The 16,698-nt window shown below is 59.5% G+C and overlaps 5 protein-coding genes across 5 annotated transcripts; 3 read left to right on the top strand and 2 right to left on the bottom strand.

Moving 5' to 3' along the window:
- Positions 1 to 4,567: 4,567 nt before the first annotated feature.
- Positions 4,568 to 7,882, top strand: POL5 (DNA-directed DNA polymerase). The gene is made up of 2 exons (XM_047982442.1): positions 4,568 to 5,664; positions 5,721 to 7,882. Exons 1-2 carry the CDS (start codon positions 4,635 to 4,637, stop codon positions 7,778 to 7,780), a joined length of 3,090 nt encoding a protein of 1,029 aa, XP_047838407.1. The 5' UTR covers positions 4,568 to 4,634; the 3' UTR covers positions 7,781 to 7,882.
- On the bottom strand, positions 7,789 to 9,133 carry PRE10 (Proteasome endopeptidase complex). The gene is made up of 3 exons (XM_047982441.1): positions 9,017 to 9,133; positions 8,716 to 8,940; positions 7,789 to 8,639 (listed from the first exon to the last, which is right to left on the bottom strand). The coding sequence occupies exons 1-3, from the start codon at positions 9,017 to 9,019 to the stop codon at positions 7,989 to 7,991; spliced, it is 879 nt and encodes a 292-aa protein (XP_047838406.1). The 5' UTR covers positions 9,020 to 9,133; the 3' UTR covers positions 7,789 to 7,988.
- A 1,456-nt stretch (positions 9,134 to 10,589) lies between these two features.
- JDV02_001502 (uncharacterized protein) lies at positions 10,590 to 12,781 on the top strand. Its single transcript, XM_047982440.1, has 2 exons — positions 10,590 to 10,988; positions 11,089 to 12,781. The coding sequence occupies exon 2, from the start codon at positions 11,464 to 11,466 to the stop codon at positions 12,313 to 12,315; it is 852 nt and encodes a 283-aa protein (XP_047838405.1). The 5' UTR covers positions 10,590 to 10,988; positions 11,089 to 11,463; the 3' UTR covers positions 12,316 to 12,781.
- A 16-nt stretch (positions 12,782 to 12,797) lies between these two features.
- Positions 12,798 to 14,333, bottom strand: rna1 (Ran GAP Rna1). Its single transcript, XM_047982439.1, has 2 exons — positions 14,015 to 14,333; positions 12,798 to 13,944 (listed from the first exon to the last, which is right to left on the bottom strand). The coding sequence occupies exons 1-2, from the start codon at positions 14,204 to 14,206 to the stop codon at positions 12,883 to 12,885; spliced, it is 1,254 nt and encodes a 417-aa protein (XP_047838404.1). The 5' UTR covers positions 14,207 to 14,333; the 3' UTR covers positions 12,798 to 12,882.
- Positions 14,334 to 14,653: 320 nt separating this feature from the next.
- CYT1 (cytochrome c1) lies at positions 14,654 to 16,280 on the top strand. The gene is made up of 4 exons (XM_047982438.1): positions 14,654 to 14,829; positions 15,006 to 15,163; positions 15,297 to 15,359; positions 15,418 to 16,280. Exons 1-4 carry the CDS (start codon positions 14,755 to 14,757, stop codon positions 16,088 to 16,090), a joined length of 969 nt encoding a protein of 322 aa, XP_047838403.1. The 5' UTR covers positions 14,654 to 14,754; the 3' UTR covers positions 16,091 to 16,280.
- The last annotated feature ends 418 nt before the right edge of the window (positions 16,281 to 16,698 follow it).

The raw sequence follows: 16,698 nt of genomic DNA, 5'->3' as shown, positions 1-16,698 counted from the left end.
GCCCAGGCCAAAAGCGTCATTCTCTCTCCCTCGTCGCCGCAACGGATTTGCTCAACCCTTGCCTTGCCCTGCCGAGGCCATCTCTCGAGCGAATCATGGCCGCCAGTCGCTCCTCACCCTACTTGCCCTTGCCGGTGCCCATCCACTTTGAGGGCGCTTAATTATATTAGCACGAGCATCATGTCGAGCTAGTCAGCACTGGGAGTGCATCTGGCAGTGCTTTCTGCACCTGGTCTGCACAGCACAGCTGCATCATGCCTGCCATCCCATCGTGCTATGCACCCATCAGATATCCATCCATCCACCCATCCGTCTATCCTTTCCCATCGTCCTGACCAGCAGTCGAGTGCCAGGCGCCTGCACGCGCGAACAGACTGTCAAAATTGTCGCCGCCTCTGGCCTCGATGCGATTCAGGCGCAGTGAGCAAAGGCACCCGAGATCTGTCATTACAGCAGAATTCCAGCTCGCGTGCTGTCCGCCCACCCCCGCCGGAGTGGTCCCCGAGCCGCGTGCCGGATGCGATTCACCCGATGTGCATGCCGCCGGGCGGGCTGTCCATGCCCACCGCGAGACGCCGCTGCCGAGTTGAGACAGACGGGCTGGACGTGCGCAACTCGTCCCAAGTCCGGGGGCATGAAGCGACAAAACGAACAATCGTTCGAGATTTGTCGCGAGCTCTTTGTGTGCGAAGCATGCGCGGCGAATCAGCGGGCGGGCGCAATCGTTGGGTCCAACGCTCTCATCAGGGTCTTTTTCTGTCTCTGTTAATCTGAGCAGACAGACCCTCCCGTTCTCGCTCTCCCTTGGAAGCGCCGTCGCCCTTGCGTCGTGGCGCCAGCGCCCTGCATGATGCTGGCGATTCGGACGCTTGCTTTGTGGCCCGTCCGGCTGGCCGACACTGGCCAGACACAGGTCTCACCTGCCTGGTGACGCCAGGCCGAATTTTTCGCTGCTCGCACGCGACAATACCTCTCCCGATGTCGTGGATCTCGATGTGGAGGCAGGTGAATCACTCATACGACTGTGCATCGCCTGTAGCGCGTGGGGACTGAGTCTCCCTGACGATATTTGACGCACTGCCGGTTCCTAAGCGCCGTCTCGTTTAAAGTTGCATACTCCGTATATATGAGGCACGGACGTACTCCGTACACGAACGGATCATGAATGAACAGTATGCTGCCTTGAACGTGTGCATACCCGCAATGTCTGCATGGATGTGTACATATAGGTACGTACTTACTCGTGCGTCGGCACTAGGCACGTTCTCCGCCGCCTGCTTATACCTTTACCTGCCGCCCCCCAACTTGGAAGTCTCCAACACAGAGCGGCCGCGACGAGCCGCACGCCGACCATGACTTGTGCCAGCGGCGTCGCTCCGCTCCGGCCTGGTCAGAGCTCTCCACGACGTTTCCCGGTAAACAAAGCTTATCCAAATGGGTCAGACTGCACGGCCCAGGCTGTTGTGTGTGTTTTTTTTTTTTAGCACAGGGCAACACTGTTTGCTCGGAAGAGTGCAGTCGCACCACGCTCGTCCGCAGACAATTCAATTTTCCCGCACCGGCAGCTTGAAGACGATTGTCCGTCCGCCTCGGTGGTTGACGGTTTTAGGGCGGTTTGGAGCAGTCACTGGACTAGGTAGCCAGCAGGTCGGGGTAGGCTTGCGACCTGGGCGGGTTGGAGCGAGCTCCCGGTTTGGCCTGGGGCAGCATTGGCGGCATGACGTTGACTCGACAGGGTTCACGCGAGTTGGAGGGATTGCGGCCGTGCGATCAATGGGCCAGCGAGGATATGTGCGGCGTCCCAAACGCGTCCCATCGTCGATGAAGCACTCGTGATCCCGATCCCATCGCCTGCCAGCGGGTTCAGAACGGGTGAGGCCGACGTCATGCGGCTGCTTGGCTCAGGTTTCTATCAGTGATAGTACTTGTTTTCTTTTTTTGGTCAACGGAAGATCCGGGATGATCGTCATCACAAAGCCACCCTCCCCCAGCGTTGCACTGTACGGTTGTACCGCATCGCACCGCCTGGCGCCCGCCGGACCCGTCCCTCATGGCATCCCCGCTGCGGCGTGGGCGCTCTCGTCACATCATCAACCATCACCAACGTAAGCGCCGCCTACACGTAGCGGTGCCGTGCGCTATCGACAATGCGCGCCTGCACCCGTTGCAATAGCGTGACTTCTTTGTTTACTTCCATGCTCCTGCTGAAATCGTCATCACGGACGCTTGCGCTGGCCTCATGCAGCCGCCGGAGTCGCCGCCACCGCTGCCCCTCTGGACCGCGCGCCCGCTGCCCACGGGGTGGTGCCGAACCGTCGGACGCCCGCCCAATCAATCGCCGAAGCACCGCCCTCTGCGTCAGCACTGAGCTCCCTCAGCTGGGCTGATCCGGGGGGGGGCACCGCATTTCGTGTTTCCGAATGCGGGCACAAGAAGCGGTCGGCGACAGAACCCCGCTTGCATCGCCTCGTCAGGTGGCCTGGTCCCAAGGAACCCCCCCTGCCTGGCACAGCAGCTCCGTGGGTGGGAAAGCAAAGAAGCTCCTGAATGGCAGGTGAGGGAGCGAGTGAGCAAAGCCGGATGGTCACACAGAGAGTCTGAGGCTTGCCATCGTGCATTGGGTTGTTTGAGAAGCAGCCAGGATGCCCTCTTGGTGAAGCAGCCGGCGGGCGGGCGCACACGGCGCGTTTTTCTTGTCCCGCCTTGGCTCGACAAGTAAACGGGAGAAAAAAAGACGCGCTTGCCAAAGTAAACAAAGCGCCCGGTGCCTGGTTTTTTTCGCGTCGCTTACCCCGCCCGGCAACGCCATCTGCCACGATGTCACGTGCTTGGACATGCCGGCCCCGTCCGAGGAGGGAGGGGATCAATGTTCGACACCGGTCCGATGCGCCCCGCCTTTTTCGTCTCCAGGGTCGCTGGACTGACGTGCCAGCAGCGACCAACCAAATGGGCAGAGGGAAATGCACCGCTTTGTACAGTAAGTACAACGTTTTTGCTCTGCAGAAAAAGCTGCAGGAACAGCACTGCACAGCACAGTGCAGGGCATACCCGTGGTGTACATTAGCCCAAGGTACGTCAATCACTACTAAGTTAGCACTTCGCAATTTGTTGCAGCGCCAAGGTGAACCCCATGCCTGCGAGCGGAACGCACTCCGGGAATACGCCCTCTTCAGTATTTGATACCTACCTAGGTTGGTAGGTTGGTAGACAATTATCCAGCGTGAATCAAAACCAGCGCCTCCGGGTTCGCATTCAGCCGCATCCCTCTGACGCCTCTGGCTCTGGGCCGGTCCAGGCAGCAACTTCAGGGGCCGCGCATAGCAGAAGAAGCCCCCGGCCAACCTGTCAGTCAGTCACCCCGTCAGCAAAGTGCCCTCCCGCCATGATGATGAGCGTCTCAGGGACGTGGCGGTAGAGACCATTGACGGCCATCACTCACATCTGGGGCCATCGCACAAGACACGAGGCGAGGCCGATCGGTCGACGACCCCGATGTCTGCGTGACGGGTAACATGCTTGCTTCGTGCAAAGTACGGAGGGGACCAATGTTCTGGAACCCCGACACGGCAACCAGTCGCCCTGTGCGCCTTCGCCGGCCAACGGGCCCGGTTCGCAGCAAATCGCAAGGGTCTCGCTCGCTTACAGTCTCTCGTCGAACCCAAGACATGGGAGGTTTGCCTGGGCAACGGGCTCCGTGCGGGCTGGCCGCCTGCCCCATTATTACCTTGTCCGGCGATCAAGTAACTACCGTGTTGCATATCTGTTGCGCGGGTGGGCAGGTGTGTGCGGCGTACGTGCTACTCGGTCTCGGTGTCAAATGTCCGGCCGTCTGTACGCAGGCCGTGGCGGTGGGCTCCTGTGCTCATCCGTTGCTCCTTTTACTCTGGTCCCTGGCACCCGCAGGTACCAGGTTAGGGTGTTGTCAAGTGAGCATGTCAGCTCCGTGGGATGCGGTGATTGGTGACGGCCAGCCTGTGTTTCGTGCAAGCCTCGGTGCGCGTGGTCGTTGCACCCGGGACCCCTATGACCGACCCCGGTGCATGTCGTTCATAACCCGTCACCGTCTCCACGGCTGCAAAGGACAACCGTCACTCCCGAGTCCCCCGTCTGGTCCAGGCGGTGGCATCGGGGTCCAACTGGAGACACTGGACCCTGTGCCCCCGTCCAGAGCGTATCGATACGTCCAGCCCCATGCAAGAACCAGAGTCAGGGACCAAAATTTCTGCCGTTGGGGCCACTGGGGAAGATGCTAGCGGGCGTGGGTTTCTTCTGCCTCATTTCGCTTCGCAGTTTTCTCTCTTTCTCTTGCCCGGATCCCCCTCCCGAGCGGGGGGGAAAGGGGGATGCCAAACGACGTGGCCTGATGGTCACCGAGTCAAGAATCTCGAGAGCTTGAACTGCCATGTCTACTGCAGGGTAAGGCAGTCGCTCCGTTGACAACTGAAAGTCGGTGCTGCGCCCACACATGACTGATCTGACGTCCCCCGGTGGGGCTCGTAGTGGGGGTGGGCCGCCGGCACCAAGGCGGTCTGGGGCGGCGCAATATTTTCTGAGTCGACGCGCGAGAGTGCGATGCGCCATCGCCAGCGACGGCAATCGCCCATCTTTGCGTCTTAAACCCAATCAACGAAGCAATGGCCGGCAAGCGTAAGAGAGGACCCAAAGACGGCGCCAATCCCGGCTCGAATGCCACAAAAAAGGCTAAGAATGACGCGAAACTCAACGGACGAAACGCCACCGTGAAACCGAGCTTTGAAAAGAAGCCATTCGTCGAGACACCAACCGGAGAGGATCGCAGGCGAGAGGCTGCCCTATACGAGCTCCTTGGGAGTGAAGATGACGGTGAACGCATAGAGGCCGCCGACTGCATCGTATCGAGCCTCCTGGGCGGGGATGGCGTGCCGGAAGCCGTTCTGCTGCGACATCTTGATCGACGACTCTTCCGGGGCCTCGCGAGCGGTCGCAATGCTTCTCGGATCGGATTCAGCCTCGTAATCGCCGAGATCCTGGGGCAGCTTTTTGCGGAGGATTCAAAGCTGGGATCCAAGTATCCAGACCTCACTTTTGAAAAGGTCCTGGGCTTGCTGGTGGACAAGACGCAGGCCATCGGCAACATTCCCGGCCAGGAGGAGCGCGATCACTACTTTGGCCAACTCTTTGGACTAGAATGCTTTGTGCGGTCACGGACACTATTTTCGGATATATCAAGGTGGCACTCCGTGCTGGATCTGCTGCTGAAGCTCAGCAACAAGAAGATCTGGCTGCGCTCGCAGTGCGGGTGGGTCTTGGTGCAGGCCCTCGAGCAGTCGAGCAGAAAGGAGGCCGAGGCCACGCTGCTCAAGGTCGCGGATGCAGGCTTGGCCAAGACCCCAGAAGGCGTCGCTGCTTGGCTCGTTGCGCTGAATCGCTACTCCGACATCAAGCTGAAGCCATGGCAGCACCCCCTTTCCACCAAGTCCCTCGGCGACCTGGCTGCCGTCCTCAAGGAAAGCTTCAAGGACTCGAACAAGGAATCCAACGAAAAGTCACAGAACAACGGCAAACAGGCGAGCTGGACAGCGCAGCTGCACTTTGTTTGGGACATCATCATCGGGTGCTACGTAAAGGGCGGCGCAGCCGCAGATACGGACGGCCTTTCCCAGTTTTACAACCGCGTCATCGATGGTCAGGCTGCCCGTTCTCTTTTCTGGTGTGTGACGCAATAGCTGACCGTTGAATAGATGGCTTGTTTTCCAAAAATGCAACAGATGGCCAGAAGTTCAAGGGGTTCATGGTCTTCCAGAAGCTGCTCGAGGCACTGGTTGGCCATCATGACAAGCTGCAATGCCTGTTTACCAAAAATTTCATGACATGCCTGATCAACCAGGCTGCTAAGGAGGATAGGTATTTGCACAGGGCCGCCGTGAAAGCGCTCCGAGCTATTGAGAACGTGGTTTCTCAACATCCCAATACCCTCCCCGTCATCCTTGGAAGCTTGCTGGGGAATAACGGCGCCTACAACTTCGACCAGCGCACGAGCACCAAGACCGTCGACAGGCTTTTACAAAACATCAGCCGCGACAACGCACAGGATTCGCTGGTAGTCATCCGTCTGCCTTTGGCGACACTGAAGAAAAAGGACAGTGACGAGGCCAAGGCTATCCTCCGAGTCTACGCCGACTACCTGGCCAAGGTTCTCAACGCGTTCGCATCAAGCTCTGCAGAAGCTTCATCGGATTCGAAGCATGGTTCTTCTTTTGGCCCGGTGCTCCAGGAGCTCTCAGCCTTGGCGTACTCGACCCCCAAGAGTATTCCTGAGGATGCCCTGACAGATCAGATCCGGGAGCTCTGTCGGTCCCGAATCGAGTCATCGCTTGCCCGCTTGACTCGTAATGCCGACGACTTCAGTGTTTTCTGCAATGCAATCGCCTCCATCGACCCGGCGTCAAGAAACATGGCAGACGATATCAAAGTGGCCATGAACGACGCATTGGCGAGAATGAACAAGCTCTTGAAGCGAAAATCAAAAAGCAAAGACGACCAAAGCTTGGCGCAGGGCTTGGCTATGCTACACGCCATCTCTATTTTCCAGTTGTACAACGAGGATCCTGATGCAATGGAAGTGTTGAACGACCTGGCGCAGTTCTACGAGAGACTCAGGTCAGGCAGTGTCGGCGACAAGAGCGAGGGCAGCTCGGAGCTTCTGGTCGAGATCCTGCTTTCAATGGTTGCGCGCCCATCGTCTTTAATGAGGCAGGTGTCTCAACAGGTGTTCGACGCCTTCACCAGCCAGATCTCCGCCGAGGGCCTCGAGCTGCTGACTGGCCCCCTCGCATCTGGCGAGAGCACCAAGGGCCAAAAGGAACTTTTCAACACGGAGGATGACGCCATGGACGTGGACGCGGACGAGGACGGATCCTCTGATGGGGAGAACAGCGTTGAGGAAATCTCTGACGTTGAGATCGACTCTGATGTGGAGTTTGTTGGTCTTGCTGGCGAAGGCGGCGATGAGAGCGGAGGTGACGACGAGGATGATGGTGACGAGGAAGAGGACGAAGACGAGGGAGGTGAGGGGGGTGCTGCCGAGAAACAAGAACCGCAAGATCTCGATGAGCTCGTGGGCGCCATCCTCAAGAGCCATCGCCTCGACAAGGACGCAGATGCCGTCGAGTCAGCCTCGGACGGCGACATGTCCGACTCGGAGATGCTGGCTCTCGACGAGAAGCTCGCCGAGGTCTTCAAGCAGCGTGTCAAAGCTCATCCGGACAACAGCAAGAAGCAGAAGAAGGACGCCAAGCAGTCCGTCGTCAACTTCAAGCACAGAATCCTGGACCTGCTCGACATTTACGTCCGCAACGAGGCCCTCAACCCCCTCGCCTTCTCCCTCCTCGTCCCGCTTCTCGGCCTCATGCGCACCACCTCGACCAAGCCGCTCGCCAGCCGCGCCTGCGAGATCATCCTCGGCTTCCAGCGTGGCCTCCGCAAGGCCAGGGCGGGTCGCGACGGCGCCGGCGAGGACAAGGCCCAGCCGGCCGCCGATGACCTCCTCCCGCTGCTGGTCGAGGTGCACGACGAGGCGGGCAAGGACAACTCGCATGCGTACGCCAAGGCGGCCAGCGCTGCGAGCCTCATCGTCGCGTCCGCCATGTTCGCCGCGGACAAGGACGCCATCAGGCAGATTGCGGCCGTGTATGCCAAGACTCAGTCCGGCTGGGTGCTCGGGGAGGTCCATCTCCAGACGTCCTTCTTTGCCGACTGGAACAATTGGTGCCAGAATCAGGCGTCGCAAGCGCGCCATTGAACTTGATACCCATGCCTAAAGAGCTGTATATCGCAAACATAGAACTGTATGGAATAGATAGACATAATATCACGATGATGGCGGCGACGCGCCAACAGCCACTTTGCTCCCATCCCAAGCGAGTCCCAACTAGTGCAAGCATTATTCTATGAACCTGCCATTTGCATTGTGATAGTACATGTCTCGCTTCCACATTCAGAGCCCCTCTCTATTCCTCCATCTTGTCCTCGTCCTTCTTGTCGTTCTCATCGTCATCGTCCGAGTCGTCCTCAGCCTTTGCTAATCTTTCGGCCTCCTCTCGCAGCTCCTTGGGCACCTCCTGGTGGCGGCCCTTGGTGGGACCGTCGGCGCCGCTGATCCACGTCATCTCCAGCTCAAAATCCTTGTCCTTGTTGTCCTTTGACGCCACGTAGATGATGCGCGCCGCCTCCTTGACGGCCTCGTGTATCGTGATGTTGCCGGCGGGCAGGTCCAGCTTCTCCAGCTCCGCCTTGGCAGCCTGGCGGCCCTTGCCCGTCGCCGCGCCGTAATACCCCCAGTATAGGCCGCTCGGCTCAATCATGTAGAGGAAGGGCCCGCCGTGCTTTCCGGGGACCTTGCCGCCGGCGCCGCACTTGGGGCCGGAGCCGACCTCGCCGTCGACAGGCGTGTCCTCGGAGGTGTCGACGCCGCCGACGATGGCGGTGATGCCGAACGGCCGGACGGAGCCGTACATGGTGTAGGCTTGCAGGTAGCCGCCCATGCGGGAGGCCAGGTCGGCTGTGGGGATCGGGGTCTTGAAGTTTTGGCGCCAGCTCTGGGACTCGTCTCGGGCCCGGTCAACGAAGTGGCGGCCATCGGGGACCATGCCAGAGTACACCTGCAGGCTCATGGTTACTAGACTGCACCACGCGGCACGCGATGGGGGGTTGGAGGGGACGAGGGGGCAGTCATACGGCTCCGACGTGGCTGTCAATGGTGGCAATGCGCTTGTTCGCTCCCGGCTTCAGCAGCTTGGACCCGACGACCTTCTCGACGGCCAGGACGACGCCGTCCTTGCACCGGATGCCGATCGACGTGCCGCCATTCTCTACCGCCTTGACTGCGTACTCGACCTGGAAGTTCCGGCCGTCGGGAGAGAAGATGGAGTTGAGGAGATCGTAGCCCGTGCCTATGGACGTCTGCGGGAGCACAATTCACGTCAGCTTCCCTGCATGTAGCTAGATTTATCGGACAGGAAAGCGAAGAGGATCTCACCATGATGGCCGAAGAGCTCTCGAGAGAGGCTTATTCCAGCGGCTCGCGGGCTGTGTCAATGGTGGTTGTGCGGTGTCGGGAGGGTCAGATGCGGATAGCGGTATGAGGTCGTGGGCTTGGATGGATGGAGCTTCATTGACGGCGGTAGCTCACCAGGCAGCCCAAGAGCTGCGTGTTGCAGGCGCTGGCGCGCGAGGCTGGCCGCCTAGCCTGCGAATGAGTGCCTCAGGCGCGAAAGGGTGCTCCAGCCACGACCAGCGCACAGCCACAGCCACAGCCACAGATCGACCCGGCCGTGGCTGGTGTGCGGATGGATCTGGATATCGGGTGTGGCTTGTCAACGCGGTGGCGCGTCGACCCAAACGCAACGCAACGCAACGGCGAGAGACACGCCCTCCACCCCTGCACATGCATGCATGTCCCCTCCGGCTGGAGGGGTCGGCTTTCTGGAATGGCGTGGCATCACAAACTTGGGACGACTTTGCGGCAGAGCGAGCGTTTGGGGGCTCGTTGATCGACCGACAGTTTCACACAAGGCGCCGGGTTCTGGTAGAGTGATATGGGAGTTGCCGTCGCGGTCGCTTTGGGAGCGTGTGCCTGGTGTCGCGTTCAGCTGTCTGGACGGATTGATAATGACCGTTGTGATGCAATTACAGCCCATGACGACGTCCGGGCGGTCGGACAGATGGCCGGCCAGTGCGTAAGGTATGTAGATGTGTGTGTGGCCCACAGACGGCTCAGGCAGGTTGGGAGGAGGGCCCCCCTCCCCCTTTCCAATCTCATCTCCAGTGACCGGCACCCAAGGCATCCATCCAAGCCAGGCTCAGGTTTATTAGACTGATGCTAATCTACGAAGCAACCCATCAGATGCCGGGGAGCGGTGAGTGCACAAACGCGGCGCGTGCCCTGTCGCGACTTGTCCGGCACGACCTGGTTTCAGATGCCAGACGAGACGGGCGAAGCGGATGGGCGACGACTTCTTTCTGGAGGGGCGCTGCCACCGAATACTTTGCTGGCGGCATAATGGAGGGCGCCCGGACAAAGACGGCGGCAGGATCTTGCAGGGCTCAATGAGGGGCATGCGTGCATCTTTACAGCTCGTGGATGGCACACACATGTCAGATATTGGGAGGAAGGGGGGGGGGGCCCTTCATTTACACGGACATTGTGCGGACACCACACAAGATTATAGCGCGCACGCTGGACATGGCCGCCGAGCCATGGCCGAGCGCGGACCCGTTGAGACTTGAATATCCTGCACAGACACGATACGACACGACATGGTAGAACGAGTGATGAAGAGGCGAGACAAACGTCATCATTCCAGCGGCAAGTCGTCTGATGCCATCTGAGTCAAGGGCCCGAAGCCACACGCGCCAGGCAGGTGCATCCCGTGACACACACACGGGTCTGTCTGGCGCGAGTTTTTAGTTGTCCCTACGCTACGTAGACGGTTGAGGCCCAAAGTGTCTTGCGTCACAGGCGCCTGCCCCTCCGTCACGGCCTGGGCTGGTCCCTCCTTCCCGCCAGGGTCCCCCATCCCTCCCCCATCCCTCCCCCTCCATGACCGCCTCACCACTCCCTGAAATAATCGCCCCGTCATCTATTTCTTCGAAAAACTCACGGCAATAGCTACGTGCCTCACTCCCTTTTCGCTCGACTCTCTTGGTTCTTCTCCAACGTGCAGTATCCGTGTCAACCGCTTACTTGCTTTCGCCGAACCAACCGTCACCGACATTCACGCAGCAGCACTTTGGGCCGTTGTCCGCCGCCTGTCCACCCCACCCTGGATCCCGACCCTGGCTTCAGGTCCCACAACGGCGTGTCCTCCGCCCACCGAACCCCTCCATCCCGGCCAACAAGTGAGCCTGGGCCGACGACGCCTGCCTGCTGCAAGGCAAGGGGCTCTCACAGCGGACCAGCTCTGCAAGACCGCTGCGGGCCGAAACACCACCATCTGCTTTATATTGCTGTGAGCCTCGACTGCTCTGCCTCCCCCCTCTCCCCTTTCGCTCCTGCTTCTCTCATCGCAAACGACGGCTCGGTCTGGCTTTTAACCCGTTGGCCTGTAGCTTAGTGAATCACTGAATATATTCGTTTGCTCCGCCAGCTGCCCTGCCGCTCGCTGGCACTTGCTCGTTTCTTGATACCCAACTCGCGCACACGCCCGACACAACCAAACAGCTCTCGCTGCTTCTACCAAACCAAGTGTCCTGGCCTTGTGGCATCTTCTTTACACTGGCATTTCGGAACACCATATCCCTAAAGAGGTTCGGCGTTAGTCCATCTTAGGTTGGTGGTATGGTTCCCATGAATTTCCGAGTTCGTGGTCGTGTCACGCTGAAAGCCCGAAACAGTTGTCGCTTCGCTTGTCCAGTGTCTCGCCGTGGAAGACATCCGCCAGAAGACGTTACTTGCGCCGCCGGGACCGTTCGACGGCAGCAGCCATGCAGCAAAACGCGCAGCAGGTCCACGAGGATCTTGCATCTCTGTTCTCACGCAATCTGACCCTCAACCCGGAGCTCCGTGCCGCCGCAGCTAAGGACTCGTCCCGGCAGGAGCCCGAGCCCGCTCTTCCAGTCCAGTCGCCACCGATCGTTTACTCCATCTCACAGCACTACCATCACTCCGCTCATGTCGCGAAACCAGTCGCCGCGGAGCAAGCCGCGGAGCACCAGAGCACGTCGTCGGTTCTGGCCGAACGTCCATCGTCAGAGCCCCCCCAGGGTCGGGCGGATTCGTTTGAAATGATACTCCGCCGCTTTGGTATAGACGTCGCTAGTTTGACGCCTGCACAGGTGCAGCTCTTTCGCATTGCCGACGAGCCCCAGAAACTCCGCCTTATTGAGCTCTGGAAAATCTGTCCCCCAAGCAGAGCAGAGGATATCCACTCACTGGCATGGAACAGCACAACTCTTGAACAGGAAGAGCAGTTCGCTCGCCTGCGCCTCGAACAGCACCAGCAGGACCAAGCAATGAGCCTGGACGGCACTCCGGTGCAGACTGGCGATGGACGATGGACTCACGAGGCTCGCGACACTGAGCCTTATATGGTCTCGGGCTATCAGGAGCTTATGCGGCGGGAGACTGAACGCAACATCGTTGATACCATGCCTAGGAGCGTGTACAGCCATTTCGGGACGACCGTGGCCGGCCCCAGCTACACACCAGCCACCGACCCTGTTTATCTCGGCCCAGACTACGTTCGACAGCAGCAACAGATGGACATGGCGACACAGTACGGCGCGTTTGAGCAGTCGCGTGTGGCGGGAGACATGGACGCGATGGACGTCATGTAAGGAGCGCCTGGAACAATTCAACATGCACGAATAGGTGCAGTCACCAGCAAGCCAGATAGCCGTGACAGAACTGGGCGGGTGGATGGGCTGGGTGGAGGTCGTAATGGGGGGGCATGCTGCGCATGTGCTGTTTTGGAAGGCAACAAGGTCGCCTTTAGGCTCTGTTCACGTTGGGATGGCGCTGCGGATGTGTCTTTTGCCTGTTCACTTCTTCCTCCACCCCTCACCGCACTCTCCAGTCTCGTCATCCAACAGCCAGCGTGGACTAACAAGAGTGTCTAGAGATTGGTTCTGCGATACAGTAAGATAGCTAGAGGTATGTAATGCCCTTCCATATTCCCCTATCGGAGGCTCTCCTGCTTCGAAGACGCTGTCTTTACCGTCGACGAGTCGTAGCCCACAAACAAGATACATGCAGTGCAATAGAGAGCGTACAATTTTACTCATACTGTTGGCCATTTTGACCGCAACGTGATCATCAACGGGTATCAATTCCCTGTTCGCTCTAGCTATGTATATAATGTCTTTCTGATCGTGCAATGTGGTCTAGCCATCCTTCGTGGAACACTAAATCTCCGTCTTCTCCAGCTTCTTGGCCAGTTCCTCGACCTCTTTGTCCTTGAGCTGGACGACGGGCTCTTCTTGAGCCTCCTCAGCTTCCTTGATGAGCTTCTCAGCTCTCTCCTCGGGCTCAACCTCCTCTTCCTCCTCTTCCTCCTCTTCGGCCTCGCTCTCTTCTTCGAGATCGCTGAGGCTGTCGACACCCCACTCGTCCTCGATAACGACGTCGCCGGCGAGATTCTCCTTGCGCTCGTCGAGGAGCTCCTGCAGGATGACAATGGACTCATCCCCTTCCGAGAACTTGTTGCCGTTGAGCTCGATTCTCCTGAGCGCCGGGAGGGCGTCCTTGGCGGCGGAAGCGAGACCCTTGACGCCGGCAGTCGTGATGTCGTTGTACTGAAGGCGCAGGGTCTCAAGCTTCTGATTCTTTCCTTGGGCCAAGGCATCGGCCAAGAGCACGCCGCCCTTTGCGCTCAACAACGAGTCTCCAACGCCGAGCTCCCGGATCACCGTCCATGTGGGGGCCACCTTGGCGAGAGCCTTTGCTCCCATGAGGGTGAAAGTGTTATCCTGGAGATCGAGCACTCTCAGCTCTGTGGCGTGGCTTAGGCCCTCACTGATGAGGTGCGAGATGCCCTCCTGGCGAATGCCGTTTTGAACCATCTTGACCTCCTGGACTTTGTTGTGCAGGCTGAAGGCCTTGGCCCATGCCGTCATGCTGCCATTCTCTAGGCGATTGCGCCCGCAGATGACCGTCTCCAGGTCTGGCACCTCATTGCCTTCCTTGCGGACGGCTGACTTCTTGGAGTGCAGCTCTGACAGGGCGTCGGCGACGAGGATGCCGGCGTGCGGGCCCAGACCGTTGTTGTTGAGGTAGAGATGCTGCAAGGGGACGTGGGCGGCGAGGAAAGCGACGAGCGGCGCCTGCGTGTTAAGGCCGAATGCGTTATCGTTGAGATTGATGGTGTTGAGCTTCGGGAGGTTGAGGATAGAGGTGAGGAGGTGAGAGAGGGCTTCGGGGATCTCGGACAGCAGTCGGCCGGTGAAGATGTCGGCGAGGTTGGCGACCTGCGTGTGTTTGGTTAGCGCTCATGATCATGATGGTCTACGGAGTCCGTTCCGGAGCAGCCCTTCTTACCCTCAGGTTCTTCTTGGTAGCCAGCACCTCACCGAGGAGCTTGCAGGCCCCGACGCCCAGCGTGTTGCCCAGCAGTCGAACCTCCTCGACGTCGTTGGCGCGCAGGTCGGCAATGTGGGCCTCGACGTCGGCGGCGGTGTCTAGTTTGAGGCCCCTGGCCTCGAGGGAGAAGAGCTTCTTGGTGTCGGCCATGATGATAGGATGCTTAGCAGAGCAAGTGAGCTGCGGAGAGCCTCAAGTGATGCAAGGGCCGGGACGAGGAAGGGAGGGACGGACGACGGCAGCAAAATGTCCGCTGTGGCGACAAGGGGGATGTTGACTCTGTTTATATGGTGGGGGCGGGGCAACGACTCCATTCAGGTCTTTATCTCGAAATTTGACCCAGACAGGGGACCCAAAGAGTGTGGTGCGTCTGTGGCTTTAACGGCATATTGCGGGTGTGTGGCGCGAACCCTCCGTCTCTCGGCTGATTACATAAGGTAATGATGTGTGGCTTGGCCGGAGCTGTCCATCTGCGACACCAGCCACGGCGGTAAAGGTCGCGGCCTGCGCTCTCAAGGTGCACGTGACTGCAGCCGAAGCCAATCAGCGAGGTTCGATTTCGGAAGTTTTCGCCTGCAAGCCCGTGACCTCCAGAGAGCCTTTTCGCCCTCCGACCTCGAGCCATAACCTCGTCCGAATCGCCGTCCCCCATCGTGATTGCGGCCCCCCCCTTGCGGCAACAGTATAGCTCGCGAATTATGCTGGCAAGGTCCTGCTTGCGCTCGACGCGCGCCCTCAATGGGCTGCGAAATGGCGCGACCACCATCTCCAAGGTACGCAGATGCCACGGAATTGCCTGAGGCTGCCCCCCAGCTCCCTCCCACCCGTTTGCCGAGGGAAATCACCACCACCGACGACTCGACCGCCCCGGCGCCAGGGACGACACGGCATCGCGCCTCGACATTGCTGAATGTCAATTGACTTCTTACTGACAATGCTGTCTCTGTAGCGCGCCGCTTCGACCAGCTCGGGCGCTGCCGGTGAGGCCGCCCCTGCGCGATTGAACTTCGCTGCCATCGCCTCGACCACCGTCGCCGCCGGCTCCCTGGCTTGGTACTATCATCTTTACGGACCCGTCGCTCACGCTGCTACGCCTGCCGAGGAGGGGTACGTGCAATTCTCCGAGGACACCAGGGGGATGGTGGTTCGCATTACGCTGCTCACGCTCCACGCGTGCGGCATAAACCGCGGCAACCATCTCGCCAGCACGATGGGCCCAGATGGCTAACGATTCCCACAGCCTGCACGCCACGCACTACCCTTGGGTTCATCAGCAATGGTTCAAGACCTTTGACCACCAGGCGTAAGGACATGGCCGCCCTCGCGAGGCGTGGACACGACCCTTTGCTTACACTAGACAGTCTCCGCCGAGGTTTCCAGGTCTACCGCGAAGTCTGCGCCAGCTGCCACTCCCTGGACCGAATCCCCTATCGGTCATTGGTCGGCACCGTCCTGACCGTCGATGAGGCCAAGGCCATGGCCGAGGAGAACGAGTACCCCGGTGAGCCGGATGAGCAGGGCGAGATCCAGATGCGCCCCGGCAAGCTCGCCGACTATATCCCTGCGCCCTACAAGAACGAGGAGGCTGCCCGGTTCGCCAACAACGGCGCCCTGCCCCCGGACCTGAGCTTGATCGTCAAGGGCCGCCACGGTGGCTGCGACTACATCTTCAGCCTGCTGACCGGCTACCCCGAGGAGCCCCCTGCCGGCGCCCAGGTCGCCCCCGGCATGAACTTCAACCCTTACTTCCCCGGCACCGGCATTGGCATGGCCCGTGTCCTGTACGATGGCCTCGTCGAGTACGAGGACGGCACCCCCGCCTCGACATCGCAGATGGCCAAGGACGTCGTCGAGTTCCTCAACTGGGCTGCGGAGCCCGAGATGGACGATCGCAAGAAGATGGGCATGAAGGTTCTGGTTGTCTCCTCGGTCCTCTGGGCCATCAGCGTCTACGTCAAGCGACACAAGTGGGCGTGGCTGAAGTCGAGGAAGCTGGCCTATGACCCCCCGGCGGAGACCAAGGTGCGCCGCTAAGCACAGGGGGCCGGCCGCAACGTCTTGTCATGTATACTAGTCTCCCCCCCTAGAAACAGTTCCTTTGTTGGCGGAGGCAGGTAGAACGAAGGAGGGTCCGTGGTTTACCAAAAGATGCGAGTGGCGGATGGTAGAGTGTAAATCAGACGAACATTTTTCAATACCTGCGTTGGAAGCAGCTTCGAATTTGGGTTTCACGCCGACAATGGGTTGAATGTTCCCTGCTTGCGTTAGTACGGGGAACTGGCACTGACTTTGCCAATAAGATACGCAACTCGCCAAAGAGGTAAAGGAGGTGTGATCTTCTACAGCCGTCCACTCTAGGGAGGTGGTATACTTTCAGGATCCGGAGCAACCTGTTGCCCGCCGCCAGGCGGGCTGGTTGGTGGTGATATGACCTGAGGGGTTTCCAGCTGGAGGTTGCGCCGCACCGGCTGTAGACACTGTCGGGGGCCAAGGCATCCAGGTAGGCCCCCTAGTACTAGGTACTAGGTAGGTAGGCAAGTAGGTGCGTAATTAGTGGACGTAGCACAGCACGTTGGTCCGCTGAAACAGTCCCTCATTAGCGGGCTCGGCTCCCCACACCTTGGCCTTCAGCTGCCTGCGCT

This window comes from Purpureocillium takamizusanense, chromosome 1 (genome assembly GCF_022605165.1).
Source record: "Purpureocillium takamizusanense chromosome 1, complete sequence".
Taxonomy (NCBI): Eukaryota; Fungi; Ascomycota; class Sordariomycetes; order Hypocreales; family Ophiocordycipitaceae; genus Purpureocillium; species Purpureocillium takamizusanense.
The sequence above is the reverse complement of the archived record's forward strand: the minus strand, read 5'-3'. Positions and strand labels throughout refer to the sequence as shown.

Excerpts from the sequence above, each read along its gene's own strand:
- POL5 (XM_047982442.1), top strand. The coding sequence starts at position 4,635 with ATGGCCGGCAAGCGTAAGAGAGGACCCAAAGACGGCGCCAATCCCGGC. Across the intron at positions 5,665-5,720 it reads TTACAACCGCGTCATCGATG|ATGGCTTGTTTTCCAAAAAT; the intron begins GTCAGGCTGCCC and ends ACCGTTGAATAG.
- PRE10 (XM_047982441.1), bottom strand. Across the intron at positions 8,640-8,715 it reads TTGACAGCCACGTCGGAGCC|GTGTACTCTGGCATGGTCCC; the intron begins GTATGACTGCCC and ends ATGAGCCTGCAG.
- JDV02_001502 (XM_047982440.1), top strand. The coding sequence starts at position 11,464 with ATGCAGCAAAACGCGCAGCAGGTCCACGAGGATCTTGCATCTCTGTTC.
- rna1 (XM_047982439.1), bottom strand. The coding sequence starts at position 14,206 with ATGGCCGACACCAAGAAGCTCTTCTCCCTCGAGGCCAGGGGCCTCAAA. Across the intron at positions 13,945-14,014 it reads CTACCAAGAAGAACCTGAGG|GTCGCCAACCTCGCCGACAT; the intron begins GTAAGAAGGGCT and ends AAACACACGCAG.
- CYT1 (XM_047982438.1), top strand. The coding sequence starts at position 14,755 with ATGCTGGCAAGGTCCTGCTTGCGCTCGACGCGCGCCCTCAATGGGCTG. Across the intron at positions 14,830-15,005 it reads GCGCGACCACCATCTCCAAG|CGCGCCGCTTCGACCAGCTC; the intron begins GTACGCAGATGC and ends CTGTCTCTGTAG. Across the intron at positions 15,360-15,417 it reads AAGACCTTTGACCACCAGGC|TCTCCGCCGAGGTTTCCAGG; the intron begins GTAAGGACATGG and ends TACACTAGACAG.